At 40.6% G+C, this 18,747-nt stretch overlaps 2 protein-coding genes across 3 annotated transcripts; both read left to right on the top strand.

Annotated features, from left to right (window-relative positions):
• The first annotated feature begins 8,820 nt into the window (after positions 1-8,820).
• Positions 8,821-11,609, top strand: LOC124404164 (OCIA domain-containing protein 1-like). Of its 2 annotated transcripts, none has more exons than XM_046878092.1 (5): positions 8,821-8,990; positions 9,677-9,966; positions 10,094-10,248; positions 10,529-10,649; positions 11,055-11,609. In XM_046878092.1, the coding sequence occupies exons 1-5, from the start codon at positions 8,931-8,933 to the stop codon at positions 11,161-11,163; spliced, it is 735 nt and encodes a 244-aa protein (XP_046734048.1). In that variant the 5' UTR covers positions 8,821-8,930; the 3' UTR covers positions 11,164-11,609. The 2 variants fall into 2 exon arrangements, with proteins under 2 accessions (XP_046734048.1, XP_046734047.1); XM_046878091.1 differs by having other exon boundaries at positions 10,517-10,649.
• A 1,847-nt stretch (positions 11,610-13,456) lies between these two features.
• On the top strand, positions 13,457-15,544 carry LOC124404398 (ubiquitin carboxyl-terminal hydrolase isozyme L3). Its single transcript, XM_046878493.1, has 7 exons — positions 13,457-13,601; positions 13,686-13,697; positions 14,015-14,143; positions 14,238-14,383; positions 14,458-14,599; positions 14,722-14,797; positions 15,397-15,544. Exons 1-7 carry the CDS (start codon positions 13,569-13,571, stop codon positions 15,540-15,542), a joined length of 684 nt encoding a protein of 227 aa, XP_046734449.1. The 5' UTR covers positions 13,457-13,568; the 3' UTR covers positions 15,543-15,544.
• The last annotated feature ends 3,203 nt before the right edge of the window (positions 15,545-18,747 follow it).

Here is an 18,747-nt window from a genome sequence, read left to right as displayed (position 1 = left end):
TATACTGACGACATTTGAGAATTAATTAGAAACACGAATTGTTTTGATTTTCTACAAGGTACCTACTCTTATAGGTAGTCCAAGAGAGCTAAGCGTGCAGGGGCGAAACGCTTTGGAAATAATTATGGGCGAGAATCATGTGCTGCGGGAGAGAATATTACATTAGTCCTGATAGAACTTTATGTGTCAGGTTGTATGAACAAACGGCTTTTCAATAATCATGTGGCCGACAGTGCAGGCGCAGCTTAAATAAAATTTGAAATGAAATCTTCGCTTTAGGTACCTATGTTGTTGAACCTAATTCCAAGATACGATAGGTCTTTAAATCAAATATCTACGTACCGCAGGCAATGAAGCATATACCATGTTGTTGAATTACCTTCTGAGGTAGTACAGCGTTGTTCTATATACTAATTGTAAGCCGTCCATTTTATCGCTATAAGTATAAACCTATCATCCAGGAACACTCGCGGACCGCGGTATATCATATTCGGCAGTGCAAGAAAAGTCCTTGCCAGCTTATTGTGTAGGTACTAGGTACGCCATGGTTCGAGCGGCATCTAGCTCGAACCCCCTTCCATTACCCCACGCCCAGAAAATTCCCTTTCTCTTTGCACATTGCAAAACGTTAATCTGCCTTGCAAGTTGGCGTATGTTATAGACCATGCACCATGGTATGTATCTAGGTATATGTGTATTACGCATGGGTGATCTAATACAGGCATTAGATCTACATTATTGAACACACAAGTTGGTGTATGTGATGACCACACACATATATGAATTCTGACGATAACGAAAGAACAGGGTTGCTGCGTGCTTTCGCCTATTACTCCGAAGCATTGATAGGGACATGAGGATCTGTCAACGAGAGTATCTTTGAACAAATTGACGTGTCCTTCTTAAATTAAATGTTGTATCTCTTTGAACTTTGTTAATGGGGTGTCCTGGTCGATTTCAACGCTGTCGTACATATCTTCGGATTTCAAAGTCGAGTTTCCCATCCTATACGCAATTCTGAACAAAAAGACTCCGATACATTTTCACGTGACGCAGAAATAAAAAAATGGCACTAAAACTACGAATTTATTATTGCGATTTCGTAGTTTTCGTGCTCTTTCTCTATTGTTGAATCAAATGAAAATTCATTACAGTCTTTTTGTTCAGAATTGTGTATAGAATGGGATTTGTTGATGGGGCGTGCATTCGATACTCGGGATCAATGTGTATACCTAATATGTATGATAGTATTATATATATACGAACCGCGCTAATATGAATCTGCACATATGATATCCCGGCACCGCGTATTTTCATAATTTCCTGTGTATCTTTTACAGGCTTACGCTTATGGCCCACACAACAATATAATACATTAGAATAGAGTGACTGCAGTATGCGGGAGAGTTTAATGCTGGCACGAGAGACATAAATGTGGGAAAAGTTGCATTAAGAATCTTTCACCGTTGCAGGCGATGCCAGTCGAGTTGAGTCGAGCATATATGTAATACATTACTACAAGATTCATGCAGTTACAAGCGTTGTAGCGCTGACAATGCAAAAGAAAAAAAATGACGCGTAATTTAGAAAGATCCTTATACACATATACCTAATGACGCTGTGCTATCACGGAAAAAAATTACCGTCTCATTCGATGCCGCTTCGGTAAAATGAAAGACTGCGAGCGCTGTTTTTGTTCGAGCTATACTGCAGAAATACTCTGGTTTATTAGGCTACCATGACAGTCCAATTTACGGCGGAGAATAGTTGTACATACTTACAAAAATCGTAGTATGTAAAACCAACAACAAAAGAGCATCAGATGTCCACAAAGTGGTAAGATCGGCAGTAATTTTTGTTTCCGTCATGAATTTCGATCGGTTATCCGATATGCACCGTGGTTAATTTCCCGAACAAGTCAGAAAATCGTAAGATATACCTACCTACCTAGCTACCTAGGTATACATGTGGGTATCTGGCGAGGAACCGAGGATCAGGTTTGTTCTCTACACCTGACATGAGCGCACGATTGAGATACCGATGCGAGCATGTCTTACATCTATGTGATGTAGGTACGGACGACGCGCGCAGAGGATTGCGCAGAATTGCCGCGTGGAAGTTGGTGTAGTGAGTCGAGGTGCGGCTGGAGGTCGGCTGCTTCACCGTCCGCCGACCAACAGCCCCGCTGGCCCATCGTCGCTCCGGAAGCGCGACTGCTTATGAATGGAAGTGACCGTGGATTGGTAGATGGTCGTAGCCAATGGTGGACCACCTACCAACCTTCGGCCGTCCCGCGCCGCAGCGCCAACGCGATACGGCAGTTAGCCACCACCTGGCAGTCGCCGTTCGCACACGTGAACGTGCAGGCTTGCGGCATCGTATTTACCGTCCATATAATACGTCGCGGCCGACACAACAAGTACCGTGAATTTCTTTTGAAACGGTCCGCTCCAAGCTAACCGGTCACCGCCTACATAAACGCATCCACACAACTGTACCAATGAGAACATTTGCCCGTTACCCTTGGCTCGGGTCAAATTCGTCGGTATAACCACGCGATTATGCACGAGCCGGCATTGACGGTGTCACATTACGTCGGTAACTTTCAGATGACTGTACCTAATGTGTGTTCTTTAAATGGCGACAATTACGCTTTACCCATCATAGAGGCTTGGAAAGCTTGAAGAACCAGCTCTGAGGATCTGTCGATGAATTTTTTTAAATATTGAACGGCTTGTACGAGTATTCCAACTTTAAAGGAGAGATGAATTTTCCCGATGGTTGTATCATTTAGGTATATGTATGGGAAATCAATATTGAAAAATAATTTTCGAGAAAAGAATATGACCCACTTCAAGCCAATTAGGCAATATAACTTTGCTCTGAAGGAAATTATTTTATTTTTATTATTATGCGATGAATCAAATGAAACTTTTTGCTGACGGCGACCAATTTCAGTTATAAAAAATTATTGTCAATTTATCTACATATTTATTACTTTTTAATTTCGTTATTTTTTCTTTTTTTTATGCTTACATGCATTGGGGGGGGGGGGGGGGGGGGCAAAGTGAGTACCTTAAGAAATTAACGCTTTAAATAAAGGTTTGAATCAATGGATCTCCAAATTTTTACCGAAAAACGATAACCTGCGACCGATGCCGAGTGTTGAACGCCATTACATGAAAATTCCGGAAATTACGGGCAAAATGGGCATCGAAAAAAATTTTGTAAATTTTTAGAAAATTTAATAATTTTTTGAATTTATTTTCGCATTTACTTTAGAATACCTTGAACATGAGACTAGCTATGCATAAGAGGCTAGTGGAGAAAAGGCGCGCAGAATGGTGCTCTTCTTCCATCGTTGTTCCAAAGTTCTGCGCAAATTTTTAGGAGTGCAAATTTTTCCTGCCTCTCCCGAAGTGTTCAAGATATACAGGCACGCGCTTTCGGATTAATCAAGATTCTCGGATTCGGCGAATTCGTTGAGGAGTTGCGTGCGAATAGACATACAATAATTTTTACCAAATCGGGCCACGTCTCTAAAACCACTTTACGGTGTGTCGATAATTTAAGGAGGACGCTTTTTCACACTATAGTATATTGTGTGACAAGGAACGAAAGTTCGTGATTGCGACGAGTGTCAAGCTTGCGCCTGAATCCGACTGATGGTGAGCGAATCGAGGACGGCAATCACACGAGTTGCAATCCCGAGTCAGTCGAGTCACGTACCATAGTTCTTATAACAAGTGAATGAAAAGTCGCGGGGCTTAGCGACGTGGTTTTATGGAACGCGAGTCGACAATTTCTTCTCCCTCGGGATGAAAGTGAGCTCCCAAGGGACGAAAGTGAAGCAATTGTGAACTATGCATGCGCGAACCTATATCCTTGCGACACTGAGATGAAATTGGCTACTTAAATCCTGTCAAGTGCTATGCAAAGCCTCACATTTCATACACGTACGATAAAAAACAAAATAGCCATCCAAACTATTTGGTGCATCCGCTGAGCACTTATGCGTAAACAGACATGAAATGATTGCAGAAAATGATAGTAATAATAATCACTACCAACACCAGGGGGCTTATTACGGTTTCTCACTTTGTAGATTTCCACCCATCAAAGCATTCTGATTGGTTTGCAAAATTCAATGAACCAATCAGAATTCTTGGATGAAGAGAAATGTGAAAAGGTGAGAAACCGTAATAAGCCTCCAGTATCATTTTAAAATTTCTATGGGACCACCAGCGGAACCAGCGCTCTCAGATACAAAAAAGAATCATGCTAATTTCTGCATCCGTTGAGGAGTTATGCGCGAACGGACTAAATGAAAAAAAAACATATGCGATGAACTGATAACTACAATCTTCCTCCTTTTGTCAAGTCGGGTAAAAAGCGATCCGTCGGACTTGAGCTAGAGAGCTCATCTTTTGGGAGGATTTTTTTACTATCAAACACTAACATTTGACGGGTAAGAGTGAAAAAAATACTCATCATTTATCGAATACAGGCAACGAGTGCGACTGCACCGACGCAGCCGACTTTATCGGCAACTGCAAAGTCCGTGCGAGCGGCTCACTGGCAATCAAGGGTCCCTGGCAGGTATCTTATTCGGTTACCACCAAAACATTTCCTTATTGACACTCAAGCTGAATTATAACAAGGTTGAAGTTCGCGGAATCCAAATCATTGTCTTGCATTTTTAAAATGACCTCAAAGAATTTAAGCTATTGAAATATGCGAAGAGATACAATACGTATGGGGCATTCCAAGTGAAATCGAGGAGTCATTTGCCTCATGTTATCAGATCCTTGAGTAACTTTTTTTTCGCATTGATCCCACTTCAAAAGAAGCCTGATTTTTTTAAAGAATTTTCTCGCTACTCCTTCACGTGGCGCAACGATTATTTCTGTGTGAAAAAGGGATAGCTAAAAAAACACCATTTTTAGAATTCCGCAATGTTTTCCACTGGATTAAAAATAAGTAATATCTATCATAATTAGAAAGTGGACTGCGGCGGCCTCATAATCTTTTTAAATTTTTTTTTAGTTTCCAAAAAAAAAAAGGAAAAAAAAATAAATAAATAAACAAAAATCAAATCCGCTTGGAATGCCTCATATGTGTATTCTGCATATTAGACAATCCCAAAGTTGTACGAAATAATGACTTTTTTTTATAAATGCATCGTTGCACTTCAGGAATTGTCTATTTTTGGTATACCTACCTACCGTCATACTGAGGGTCATTGTCACAAAAGCTGTATCTGCACGTGCTCCATCACCGTGCTGTCCTCTGAACTATGCACATCCATCCGTATATACCTATAACAACATACATCGTGCCATTATTATACACATACCGCCCTGTTATAAGCTTCAACGCCGTCGCATATAGCCTGTACTTAACATAACTTACAAGCACAGCAATAATTACCCAAGCATTTGCTGAACGATTGTACGTAGGTATTACCATATTTTATTATATTTCGTATAATGGATATTACATGTATACATATACTCGCCCGTGCCTGATTCTCTTGTACTCGATTTCATCGTGTATAAAACAAAGTCTGCAGGCAGAGCAGTCGATGTCCCGAAACGAGAACGAGAACGTTATGTAATTTTCAAGGTATATCTGGCATAAAAATGACCAAAAATAATCGATTAGTTTTTCACGATTAACCGAGTATAATCGTTGATTTTTCAAACTCAATGAATCGACGGACTTGATTATTTTCGCTCACAATCGCGTTTTGTTTTTTACCCCCATGAATGACGTGTGCAGTACAATACGTATCAATTATTATCATTGTCTGTACATACATACCTGTGTGATATCATAAGTAGAAGATAAATGAATTTTTTCATCTGAAATTGAAAAATATTTCGAATGAAACGATAAATTAGCAGAAAACTTTTCCGCTATTAAGACTACGTACTGAAATTTACGAAATTGCGGTTTCATATGCAACTTTTTAAAAAATACGAAGTAATCGATTAGTGGATTAATTTTTACTGAATCAATCGAGACGTTTTGATTACTTTGTGGACTCGAGTCATCGATGCGTCGATTATTTTTAGCTGTTTTTAAACTTCTTTGATAGAGAGGTCTTACCAGGTATAATCTGTCTCTCTCGCACTACAATCTTGTTGGCCGATACGTTTCCTCTCAGCCAAACAAATGCAGAGTGAGAGAGACGGGGTATCCACGGTATTGCAACATCCGACCGGAAAGCACGTATATTGCAATCCTTATTACTACTCTATATCACCAATACCAACTGACTCAACTCCGCGTGTGAGAACCTTGTAACCAGGTCACCCAAGGAACCGGCTAACTATTCAAAATATCCCTAGATGAAATCTAACAACAAGAATCATTAATTCGAGTCTAAAACCATATTACGAGATCCTCGCACTACCCAGAACTATAATATTATTATTTTGATAGTATAATTGACTAACACTATTATATCCAATCCAAAGAGCCGTATTACAGTCAATCTACACTATACCATGTAGCCTTAGAGATAGATAAGACTGTAATACAATAGATGCATAATCGATACAATATAGAACTAAACGCATTGCTGCAATAATCTATCAAACCAATGACTACGGAACCTCCAGAACTGTGAATACAAATTATCTAGTCCGAACTATAGAATTCTTTCCCAAACGCCGTATTATAGGCAACGCGCATGTATCCGCAAGGTAACGTAGATCTCAAATGCGGAACCATACAGAATGCGATCTGGAAGGTATATCAGGGCCACGACAGAGAAACCACTGAAGATAAACCAACAAACCGGACGATTTTGTAGGACGAAGCAATTGAACATCAATCCAAAAGGTATAATTATGAATACATCATTATAATAATATCAAACCCTTTACGCCAATAGCATCTATATCAATTTTGAAAACGAAATACAACAATGCAGAAAACATCAACTCTTTACAAAGCCAGTAAGATTTGCCAGAAATGACCTAAATTGTATACGACGTGGCAACGCTCGCGCTGTATAGCCGGCAACCTAACTCACTAGAATGATCCTGAGAAATCTCGCAAGGCCGATAATTTCTGATTTTAAAGGAGACCCATCATCTCCGAAACGCGGATACAATTTTTAGAAATATCATTAGTCCCCACCGGAACAGTTAATTTATAAAACTGCAATACCATACCGATAAGCCTAGAGAACTATAGTCAAAATAACTAGCAGCAATTCTAATAATGCTGCCACAATCATTGAACGAACCCTACAAATCAGTCCAAAACGAACTCATGTTAATAAGGTATAACTTTCTAAGTGAGGATTAATAATGATTATTGCTTACCTTTGTTGCAGTTGTTAAAGGCCCTCAAAAAGTGGCCGCTAGAGTTGGACGAAGAGGGAACGAGGTGGTGGAGGAGGGGTCAATTGCTGTCTTTTTCTAAGAATTTTATTGGCTGTGTCGAATGTTGCATAGAGCGTGCCAGGAACGTAATAGATACAAGGTCCCCCCGATACCCCAGTACTATAACAATCACGAATGGCCAAGAAATAATTTAAGGTGCCTTGTTAAAGATTCTCGAACAATTTCGAGTAAGAAAAAAAATAAAAAAATATGCCAATATTTTTAAATTGTAATTTATGTACAATTTTTTATTTTATCCCAACTAATCCTCAATGGTTACTAAGAACATTGAGTTTCCATACAAATTTAAGGTTTTAAAATTTTTAAATTACAATAATTAATATGTAAAAAAAAAAAAAATACTGCCGATTTCAGTCGCGGATCACAAAATTATTAATCGAGGATCCTGCCTCTATCAATATCGTCATATACATACATACAATGACATTGATACATTTTTTATTTATCTAACGCTTGCTTGTGATCGAAATTACATATTTGGGCCGTTATAAGTTTGTTCATTTAATTAACGTTCATTTTATTGCAGATCCGAATGTGCAGTGCGTGCGCCAAAATTTTTGTTGGCCGAGTGCGTTAAGAGCACTAAATCATATGGCTACGCTCCTGAATCGAAAGAGATTGAGATGCTATGCCATTGCTTACGGCTATATGTATAATTTTATTAATCCCCGCTAATCAGAAACAAGCGATTGAAACCAGTTGTCCGGTGTATTTTCATGCTTAATCGGTACTTGGCGACCCAAACTACTGACTGTGCGTCTAGTTGCATTCTCATCGATGAATTCCAGTGGCTAACTTCTGGAACTTTCGGGATCGGCCGCTCGACGTCACAATATCTCGGAGATATATGTATGTCTCGCTCTCATCGGTAAGGCTGCAGTTTTTACCAGCTTGACGGCATGAGCAGCTGCTATCCCCGGCCCCTAATATTATAAACGGAAGCGCGCTTTGTCTTTACAGCATACTCCTGGTAATTTGCCATAGCACAATAGAAGGAGAAAGCTGCATCTTCTATCCTTGCCTGATGCGTTCTTCGCCCTGCAGCAATACGCATGCTCTGCGCATGCGCGGCTAGACGAAAACAGATAGATCCCATATCAACTTCCCGTAGTGGTGCCATATGCAACTTTCTCTTTCTATTGCGCTCCTGGCTACTCAGTCTCGTCATGCAGTCTATTCTTATTCAGTGATTCTTATACGGATATGTTTTATTACTAAGTCCGTGTTTATTACACACAGAGCCCACAGAGCCACGGTGTAGGGAAATAAGGTGTGCTCTAAACGGAGATACGCAGTAGCAAAGTCACGTGATTACCCAGCACGTGACGTCACAACAATTAGAGTTGAATCCAAATGACGTCATGCGCGGGCACATTCTTGTTTCCGAAGCGGCAATGGATGCGCAAGAGCGCACTTTGTTTCCTCATACCATGTACGGAGCTTGGTTCCCACCTCTAGCCTCCATAATATTGCAATTCGGAATTAACGATACGCATTTACATAATATTTGTCATGGAAAATGTCTACAATAATCCGGTCGACCAAAATTCACGAGTACCTAAGTTACCCAAAGTAAGTAAGTTGTTATATTTTCGATTCGTCATTATCAAGAATGGTATTTTGCTCAAATGACAGGTTAACTTGTATAACCTTAAATTGTGGTTGTCGAAATTCACAATACCCGTGAGCAGGCCGGCACTTGTCTCTGACATTTATAGTATTATTACCAATTTTGTGCTACAAATCAGAAATTCTATAAACCTGATGACATATGCTACATATTATCACTGAAATGCTCTATAGAAAAGGATAACACAATTGTCTATACCCGTGCTCCATTCACCGACCTGCCGGCGACTAGGTCGCCCAATTGAATTGTGTTGTGTAACGATGTGATACAATACTGCAAAATAATATTTTACTAGCAATGAAATATCTATTTCACCACCTCTGGATTGCCTGCTCATATCTGAATAATTTGTGTACACAGCAGTGTGTAATGTGCGTCATGTTGGATAGAAAATGGGGATAACTGCGACGATAGGAAAGGAAAATTATTGCTTAAAGCATCTAAATACCAATCAGTAGTGAGACTCTGTTCACACATTTCTTATTGTTACTAGGAACTTCAATTTCTGCTTGCTTGACTATGCAATTTGTATATTGTCAGAGTTACGCCATCGAACCCGATAGTCTTCATTAACAGACTCGGCCTACGCTATTTGTGGCATGTATCATTTTACATTTTAATATTGCAGAATTATCGTCCTACTCCAGATGAGATAAAACTATTGAATGAATGCAAGAGTGAGAGAAACGTCAATGGTGCGATTGGTGCAATTATATCCGGAGGGTTGACCTACCAAAGTATCAAATTGTTCGGCCTAAAACTTCATTCAAGGTTTGGTATCTACCCCACAGTTGGACTTTGGTCTGCGATCGGTTATGTCTTAGGAGCCATATCAACCATACCGTCGTGCAAAGAAAAATTCAAGCATCAACCAGACAGTCTGATTGGTGCCGCGTTGCGAGGAAACTTGACTGTAAGGTAATAAATGAAATGTTGCTGAATTTTGATCAATGCAAAAAATACATTCTGATGAAGCATATCTGGAGAAAAGTAAAAATGTTATATGCTCTCATTGAAATATGTAACAGTTGATTTCTATATCCAGTCCAACATCAGAAACGATAACTGAGTCGAATCTAAACTTTACTGACATCACTCTGAGTCAACAATCAAATAATGCACAAATGAATCATGCAATCGACATTGATGTTTACAATACACCCAGCGATATGGACAGTTATACTGGTACTGAATTGAATGGTAAGTTCACATTAAAACTGACAGTAATTATTGATTTGTTTGACAGAGGAAAAGTAGTTACTCGAATGTTTGGTACTTAATCTAGCTATAATTGTGTGTATAATATTCGCGCATACCGAACCAAGGTGTGGTTGGAAACACAAAGATACGCATGCATATAGCTCTTTACCGTGTTTTACAACTGTTCATTGAGGCCACTTTTTAATTGAAAGTTGCACTTCCGTGTAGGTGTAATACTGTAAATTGATATAAAAAATTGTATATCCATGTCTGAGATTAGATACAACCGATGATAATCTACTTGATGAAAATGACATACGAAAGCCAGTAGTTTCATACGCCGAGCTAAGGAGCAGGAACAGGGAAGGTTCTTTGAAAGCGAATAAAGAAAAATATAATCCGTAAGTTTGATCACTTGATTTTGATCGTCCTCTGTGGCACAGTCCAACCTCTCAATAAGAATGACTGTAATAAGAATGCTTCCCCAGTCTCTTGCTCGCGCACTTCCCTACTCCAACTCAACCTCAACGCTCCATTATAATTATTCGCATGCAAACGTTTCAATAAGAATACCCAGCCTACGAGAAAAGAAAGAGGAAGACAGAGAGTCAGTGAGTGAGGAGCGCACGCATGTTAGGGGTACTCAAATTAGCGGAAAAAATTCCCCTGGGGGACTTTGACATTCTTATTTAGAGGTCGGACTGTATTTCGCAAGTTCAGGCCAACTCTTTCACTGAATTCTTGAATATCTCAACTTCCTATATTCTATTCTGATTTCTGTGTAAATCTTGGTACTTTACTTTTAGGGTGAGCTCTATCGCCAATGACTCACGTGTAGAGCCACCGACACAAAGGTCTTCACCACCACCTATTCGTTACAAAGAGACGAACGAGTATGGAGATGTATGGGGTTAATGGAATATTAACCGTAATCGATGGCTTTTACATCTGCGTGTATATCAGCTCGTACCTACAGAGTTATTTATTCAGTGCTGAACGCAAGATCTGGGTACGAGAAAGCCTCTTACGCATATAACATGGTAAAACGGCTGCATCAGTTGCACTCATCTTTAGCAACGAATAAATGATCATGTAGTATCAGGTTCATATGTCTTAAAACCTTTGGCATGGTCTTTGGAGAGCATATATTATACACAGTGCAAAGTAATATGCCATTGTTTATTATCATTATTTTTTCCAATGCTCATGTGAGTAATTTTAAACAGTGTTCCCGGTACTTTAACGGCCGCCACACGTAGTTATGGTATAAATGTAATATAGGCAGATATTTTACAGTCTTCTGTGACTTAAATGATGTAGAATGTATTAAATGTAAAAACAAATCGTCCTGGTTGAATAAATTGAAAATCCAGCCCCCCACATTATCGATTTTGCATGTTGTGGGCAAAGGACCAGTAACATTTGTGCTGGTGAATTGTACCTTAATTTTCGCTGGAAAAAGCTTGATTTACAACTTATTGCATGTGATTATTATATTTTGCTAGTAAATTAATTTGTATCAGTGTAATATCTCAATATTATCATGGTCTAGGATAGTGTCATTTACCATGCTACAACTCATCAGAGATCGGAAAGTATCGGTCACATTCGACTTGGTGCAGTGGTAGGGGCAGTGGTACCTAGTACGGTGCGGAAGTTTGGGAATACGAATACCATGCGAGCGTTCACAATGGATTAGTGGAGGCGGTAGTGGGAGTGGGAACTATAGGATCAGTACAGAACCTTTCAATCTCCAAGCTTCTGCACTGCACCACGCATCAAACCACTGCAACGACCAATCAAAATAGATACCTTGAAAATTCGCGCAAAATCCTCAGATAAAATTAACATGAAGTATGCCTGATATAGACGAGTCAATCACCTAGAAATTACAAAATTATCCGGTATTATGGGACCGGTCCTTAGCAATCTTTTGTAAGCTAAAAAAAATGAAATATTTTCAGTAATATTGCGGCAGTACACAAGAGTTTTTTGACGAGAGGTTCATTTTCGTTCATCCTCGACAAGATTCGTTAGATTATTTGACTTGTCTTGAGAACACGGTCTTACTTGAGAGTCCTTCAAACTTGAAATGTCAAATGCTGCTACACTGCAAAACCGACGAATTATAAACGCTATTCTAGGCTGTAATTTTATGTGCATCGGCCTTAAGGCCCCGCTGACCTGGCATGTCATATATATATTTCGTGACGTCAGAAGCGGGGAAATTGGGTGAAAACGCCTATACGAATCCTGCGATAACGAGAGTATGAATCTTACTCGGAAATATTTTAAATCGTAGCTTGAATAATAGTGTACGTGTGAATCTCAGTCACTGCTCAGGCAAATCGCTGATAATGTTTATAATAAAGAATGATGAAGTGAATAAAATCACGCGATAACAAACATGGCCGATCGGAGCTACCGCATGTTGAATATTCACTGATTGCACTGTTCCACAATTTCTTTCACCCTCGCCAGGGAGATTCACACGTACAAAAGCACACACGTTATCCGGGAAAACTTGTACTATCAGTTATTTTTTTGTAAACATGGCTTGATTCGTATAGGCGTTTTTTATGTGACAGCAGCCCGTTTATGGTCCACAAGAAGTATGTTCCGATCTGTAACTGCCATCATTGGTTGGATCTAACAGAACAAGCCAATGAAATCAGCGGCCTTAGTTCACCGTTCAACGTTCAGAGGCGCTGCACGTATTTATGACGTCACGATTTGATATTTTCAAGTCACTTCAGCGGCACCTTAATCCTACTCTTCCTACTCCCACTACCGCCGCCACTAATCCATTGTAAACGCTCGCATGGTATTCATATTCCCAACTTCTGCACCGCACTACCACTGCCCCTACCACTGCTCTACCACTGCACTAAGTCGATTGTGAATGATGCTTCATAGAGATAGACTGCGCGGTTCGTGCACCGAGCCGAAGCCTTAATTAGAAAGAGAAGCAGCAGCGGGCGTACGACCCCTCACTTTAATCGGTGACTTGGCGGGGGAAATATTTAGCTTATACAAGTAGACCCTAGCTTACCTTATTGCTTTCCTCGCTGACGGATGCTCGCCACTCTTTCGTGCAACAGAAAAGTCGCACTCCCGTTGTTGCTTTCTCTTTTTAATTAGGGCTTCAGCTCGGTGCACGGACTGCGCAGTCTATCTCTATAAATCTATGGTTCTGGCTCCTTTCCCCCAGGGACATCTGGCAACCCTGTTCCGAACAGACGGACAGACTCAATTCTTGAAATCTGCCTGTTTGGTTTTCGCTAGTGTACATTGAAAATAATTTTCTCCTACTGTCAATCATGGCTTGGGTTCCGCTAGAGTCGAATCCAGAGGTAAGTATTTTAACCCCACACCGTTTGCACCACATTCACGTGTGTACATACGTAGCTATTAATGTGTCTTTGTGTTTATTTCAGGTTATGACCAAGGTGATGAATTGACAATTATCTACCGGCTAAGTGTTGATTTTCAACTATTTCATCAGCGATCAAACAGTTTCATATGCATCTATCCTTTTTAAATGAGAACGTCAGTGACACGTTCATCTTCTTGCCTCAGTCCACTCTGAAATTACTTATAACTCTCGTATTGCAAAACCATGATCACTATGAACTGTCACACAGGGATATTTCCAACAATATTCCGTTTGGATATGTTTATCGTGCTGTTTGTTACTTTTATGCTTCAGTTGTTGAAAAATTTAATATATGGTCCGTTAACTGTCTTGGCTCGACTTGTATTCTAGTTTCTACATAATCTAGGAGTACCGAAGAATTGGGACATCGTTGACGTTTACGGAGTGGATCCTGACTTGTTGGCTGTAATACCTAGGCCAGTCCTTGCTCTTATTTTGCTGTATCCAATTACAGACAAGGTAAAGATATCCTTGAGCCACCCACTTATATGATTATAGAAGATAAAAACAATTGTGCGAGTGTATATATATATATATATATATACATTTGCAGTCGGATGGGTTCAAAAATGATAGGGAGTCCAAGCTGAAAAAGGATGGGCAAGAAATATCCAAAGCCATATATTACATGAAACAATGTGTCTCGAATGCTTGTGGCACTGTTGCACTGATTCACGGCATAGCTAATAATACTGACAAGTAGGTATCATGATACCAAATCAATTTCCACCTTAGTAAGTGACGATATTGACCGGCAGATTATACATTGACAGGATTCAACTGGAAGATGGGCAGCTAAAATCATTCTTGGACAGCACCAAGGAACTTTCTCCCCTTGAACGTGGCGAACTACTTGCTAAATCACAGGCTATTATAGATACCCACAAAGAACTAGCACAGGAAGGACAAACAGAGGTAATGATATGTGTCATATATACCACTCATCATTTGAATAAATCTATTGCTTATGTGGTATCTCTTAATTGTGTAAAAAGAAATGTAATAATTTTAATTTAATTTTACTCTTGATATTTCAGGCTCCTGGTGAGGATTCCCCTGTCAATCATCATTTCATAACATTTGTTGAGAAGGATGGATCATTGTACGAGTTGGGTTGGTATTTTCTTGATAAGACATTTTATGGGCTAATACAAAAAAACCTTGGATTGATGGAAACTTCGAAAAGATGAATCACATTATGTATCTTTATGGTGATTTTCTAGATAATCTAGACAGTCAATATCAAGGTCTTATATTTAGGTCTGAGAATGACAACGAAATGGTGTGTTTCCCTTACCTGATTCAATTATTTATACACCTTTCGCTGCTACGTGGCATTGCTGCTTAGTAGTACAGGCAAAGGGGGAACAGGGGAGGACAGATGACCGTGGGTAAGAGTTACTACTAGATTGCAGCAACGCATGTGATGGCGAGCGAAAAGAACAGTGGAGCTCGTAATGGGGACACACAGCCTCAGTGAAATGAGGCTTCGTTTGCAGACCTGCATATAAGACCGTGTTCAATCTTCGTGTTCGAAAGTTTGTCAATGTACATAATATAGATATTTAGGTTCTACTAAGGAAATTACAAAAAAGTACCGAGTTGCAGAACCATTTTAAATCTTGGAATTTTTTCCAACTCATTCCCAAGTGTATCTTCCTTGTCATACCTACTGTTCAGAATTCTAGAATTTCCTTTATATGTCTTTTTAGATGGAAGGCAGTCCATCCCAGTTAATCACGGAGCTTCGACCGCTGATACATTTTTGGATGATGCAGTCCGCGTGTGCCGTGAATACATGGCCCGCGACCCTGATGAAGTACGCTTTACTATGGTTGCTCTAGCAGCAAACGAATAAGACTATGCTAAGCTTCCACGAAATGTCAACTTGTATGGAACACGTTATACTTGACTAGGATATTGCAACATCTTATACGATTCTTTTTGCACCTTACCACGCAATACCACGTTGTGTAATCTGGTATTGCTATTCTATGATATATTTTGTAATGCTTTAAAATAAACTTGTTCGTGCTGTGATACGATCTCATTTTGTCAATTCTTCGAATTTGTATCTCAAGGACATGCGCCATGTGGACACTGTGGCAGTTACATAGTTAGTTGGATTCAATTAAATTCAAACGGAAATAACAAGTGTTGTGGAAAGTGAATGCATAATTACTCTAAAAAAATACAATGACAAACAAAGTAATACTCCAATTAATATTTTTGCTAACCAACATACTGAAACAGTTGAAAGCACTTCATGGTTTTTAATCAATTAAAAAGGATGAGCAATTGATAGACTTACCTGGCGTGACTTTTATGAATTTTAATTTTTTTTTTCAAAAAGGGACAAGTACGTTGCATAAAAATACCGTTGCCAAGGAGGACAGACATCTGATTTTCTGAATGAAAATCAAAACTAGACTAATATTTTCAGCTTCAAGTATTACCAGTGAAACATGTGATGTTTGTGTTAATAAAGGTGTATTAAAACGCAATTGTTGTCGTCAGTAATTATTTATTTCAGTCACGCATAGTGCTGGTTGTTACGTGGCTGAAATAACAAACTCTGAGAATTGATGGGTGAGCTAAGAGCTAAGTGAGAAAACCCGAAAAGCTGATCAACAGATTTCCTAGATTCACATTCAACAACTACGCGAGTCAAGAGTACAACCTTAATCACAACCTCTTCACAACGTCCCTCTCATCACGTAAGAATTGCTTGGAAACGCCAAGTAGACCACAAACAACTTATAGGAAGTGGACCAATCATGGTCTTACATACAGGTCTGGGGACTCTAGTGGTGGGGGAAGTACGCTTACGCTGCAGTTTTTTTTTTTGTTTTTCAGCGCTACCGCTAGTTTATTAGTTGGCACTAATGGTAAAGTAATGTTCGCAAACATGACCTCAAATTTCTCAAACATTGCAAATGACGTGGTCCAAATGTACGTAAAAATAGTGAAAATCGCATAAATCGTACATCGTTATATATTTTTAAGAATATCGTGTGCCATTATCACTTCGTCATCGCACACCACTTATTGTTTGAGAAATTTGAGGATATGTTTGCGAACATTACTTTACCATTAGTGCCAACTAGCAGTAGCGCTGAAAAACAAAAACTGCAGCGTATGCGTACTTCCCCCACCAGGCAAATTTCGACGAGTCCCCAGACCTGTATGTAAGACCGTGGGTACTGTACGCACAACGAGGGGTGAGCCAAGTATCGGGTACTCTAGTCCAGTAGCTTCCCGAGCGGAGCGCTGCTGCGCTACAATCGCGCTTGAGACCAGTTAGTTCTGAGCGCCCGCAGTGCCCGCGTGGCGCTGTGAGCGCGCAGCGTGCGGCTGGTTGGGTGGGGGAAAAGCGAGCACGAGTAGTGAGCAACCAAGTTCGGAGCGAGGAGCCCGGCAAACGGGTGCGTCGTCACAAGAGAATCTGTTCGCTTTCCGCCGCGTATGTCACAGTAGGAAAATCGCGAAAGGTGACCGCGGCACCGGGAAGGTCAGAATAAGCTCGGTCATTCCACGACAGTGACATTCCGAAGGCGAATCGATCCAAAATCGTCCTGAAAAGTTTCAAAACACCCGGAAGACAAATCCAGCCACCGCGGTAAAGAAATGTCCTTTAGAGCACCTAGTCGGAACGCAGCGCTTCGAGGATATGAACAATAGTCGAAATAAATCAAACTTGAATGTGTATAGTGTGTAGTGAGTTCTGCTTTTCGAAACGCTAACACACAGATGGGTAAAAAAAAAACGGCGGCAGTGGCCGTGGCTCGCGTATGTTTGGTACAAGTTCGGACATCCGTGACAGTGACCCATAGGAGGTTGGATTGAGCTCAGGGACTCCACCAACCCAGCTGGGGTTGAGGCAAAACACGAACGTAAGTACGAAAAACAATAACATGTTCATGGCAGGCACAAGTTTGCATAAGGAGAGCCTTTCTGGAAGGACGGCATCATGAGGTTATAGCCGTTGCCATCGGTGGACTTTTGGTTTTTGAGTGAACTTTTTCGGATTTTTTCCGCTCTTTCCGATGCCGCTATTTATTCCAAAATCTATCGGGCCGTTTTTGAGATTTTGAGGGGGGGGGGGGGGCAAAAATGGGGGGGGGGGGGCGAGGGGGGGTGGGTGGGTCGGGTGCAGGATCCCCCCGCCCGTTATGTCCCTCACGGCCCCCGCCCCCCTCCCCCATTTGACCCCCCCCGGGGGGGGTGGGGGGGGAACGGTTGCTGGACCTATTTGGTCCTGGCATGAACTTTTCAGCCCTTGATTTATCGAAAAAAATGAGCCCCTAACCAACCCTCTCCGTAGATTGGTTCAAAAGATAGGCGTTTTTCGAAAAATATCACCCACCTAACCTGACCCGACCCAACTCAAAAAGTGATGGTCGGACGCATAAAAATTCTGCGCACCCGTTTCCGATGTCAGACTGACACCCCCCCTGAAAACCCCCCCCGCGGGGGGCGTAGGGGGGGGACCGTCGCTGGACCTAATTGGTCCAGACATGAACTTGGTAGAGCTTGATTTATCGAACAAAACGAGCCCTCAACGAACCCTCTCCGTAGAACGGTTTAGGAGATATGAATTTTTGAAAATTATTTTGCACCTAACCTAACCTATGTCGGAAACAACGGAAATTTTCTAAGTTTTTTTCCGAACTTTTCGTCACACAGAAACTTGTTTTTTAGGCGTTTCAAACGATTCTGAGCCGATCTGTACCTATTTCGCGGGAACTTTTTTTTTTTTTTTTGAACGCACAACCCCAAAAACTTTAAAATTTTTCGAATTTTGAAAAAAAAAAAATGTTACCCAGAGACTTGTTTTCTGGGCGTTTTGGACGATTCTGAGCCGATCGGTACCTATTTGTCGGGAACTTTTTTTTTTTTTTTTCCTAATTCCACCGCCCAACTCAAAAACTTCAAAATCGCCCCGGAAAATTCCGAAAAAATTCCAGGGGACCAGTGCGGTCATCGCGGTGAAAAAACCTCCTCAGAAGCATGTCGCTAAATCTCACGGTTCGGATTTAACAGCCGGCGTTTCCGCTTTCCCG

The sequence above is a fragment of the Diprion similis genome, chromosome 3, assembly GCF_021155765.1.
Source record: "Diprion similis isolate iyDipSimi1 chromosome 3, iyDipSimi1.1, whole genome shotgun sequence".
Lineage (NCBI taxonomy): Eukaryota > Metazoa > Arthropoda > Insecta > Hymenoptera > Diprionidae > Diprion > Diprion similis.
The sequence above is the reverse complement of the archived record's forward strand: the minus strand, read 5'-3'. Positions and strand labels throughout refer to the sequence as shown.

Bases quoted from the DNA above. Each gene is read 5' to 3' on its own strand.
- LOC124404164 (XM_046878091.1), top strand. From the start codon at position 8,931: ATGGAAAATGTCTACAATAATCCGGTCGACCAAAATTCACGAGTACCT. The intron at 10,249-10,516 runs GTAAGTTCACAT...TTGTATATCCAT, and splicing joins TACTGGTACTGAATTGAATG to GTCTGAGATTAGATACAACC. The intron at 10,650-11,054 runs GTAAGTTTGATC...CTTTACTTTTAG, and splicing joins AATAAAGAAAAATATAATCC to GGTGAGCTCTATCGCCAATG.
- LOC124404398 (XM_046878493.1), top strand. From the start codon at position 13,569: ATGGCTTGGGTTCCGCTAGAGTCGAATCCAGAG. The intron at 14,144-14,237 runs GTAAAGATATCC...ATACATTTGCAG, and splicing joins TGTATCCAATTACAGACAAG to TCGGATGGGTTCAAAAATGA. The intron at 14,384-14,457 runs GTAGGTATCATG...ATACATTGACAG, and splicing joins ATAGCTAATAATACTGACAA to GATTCAACTGGAAGATGGGC.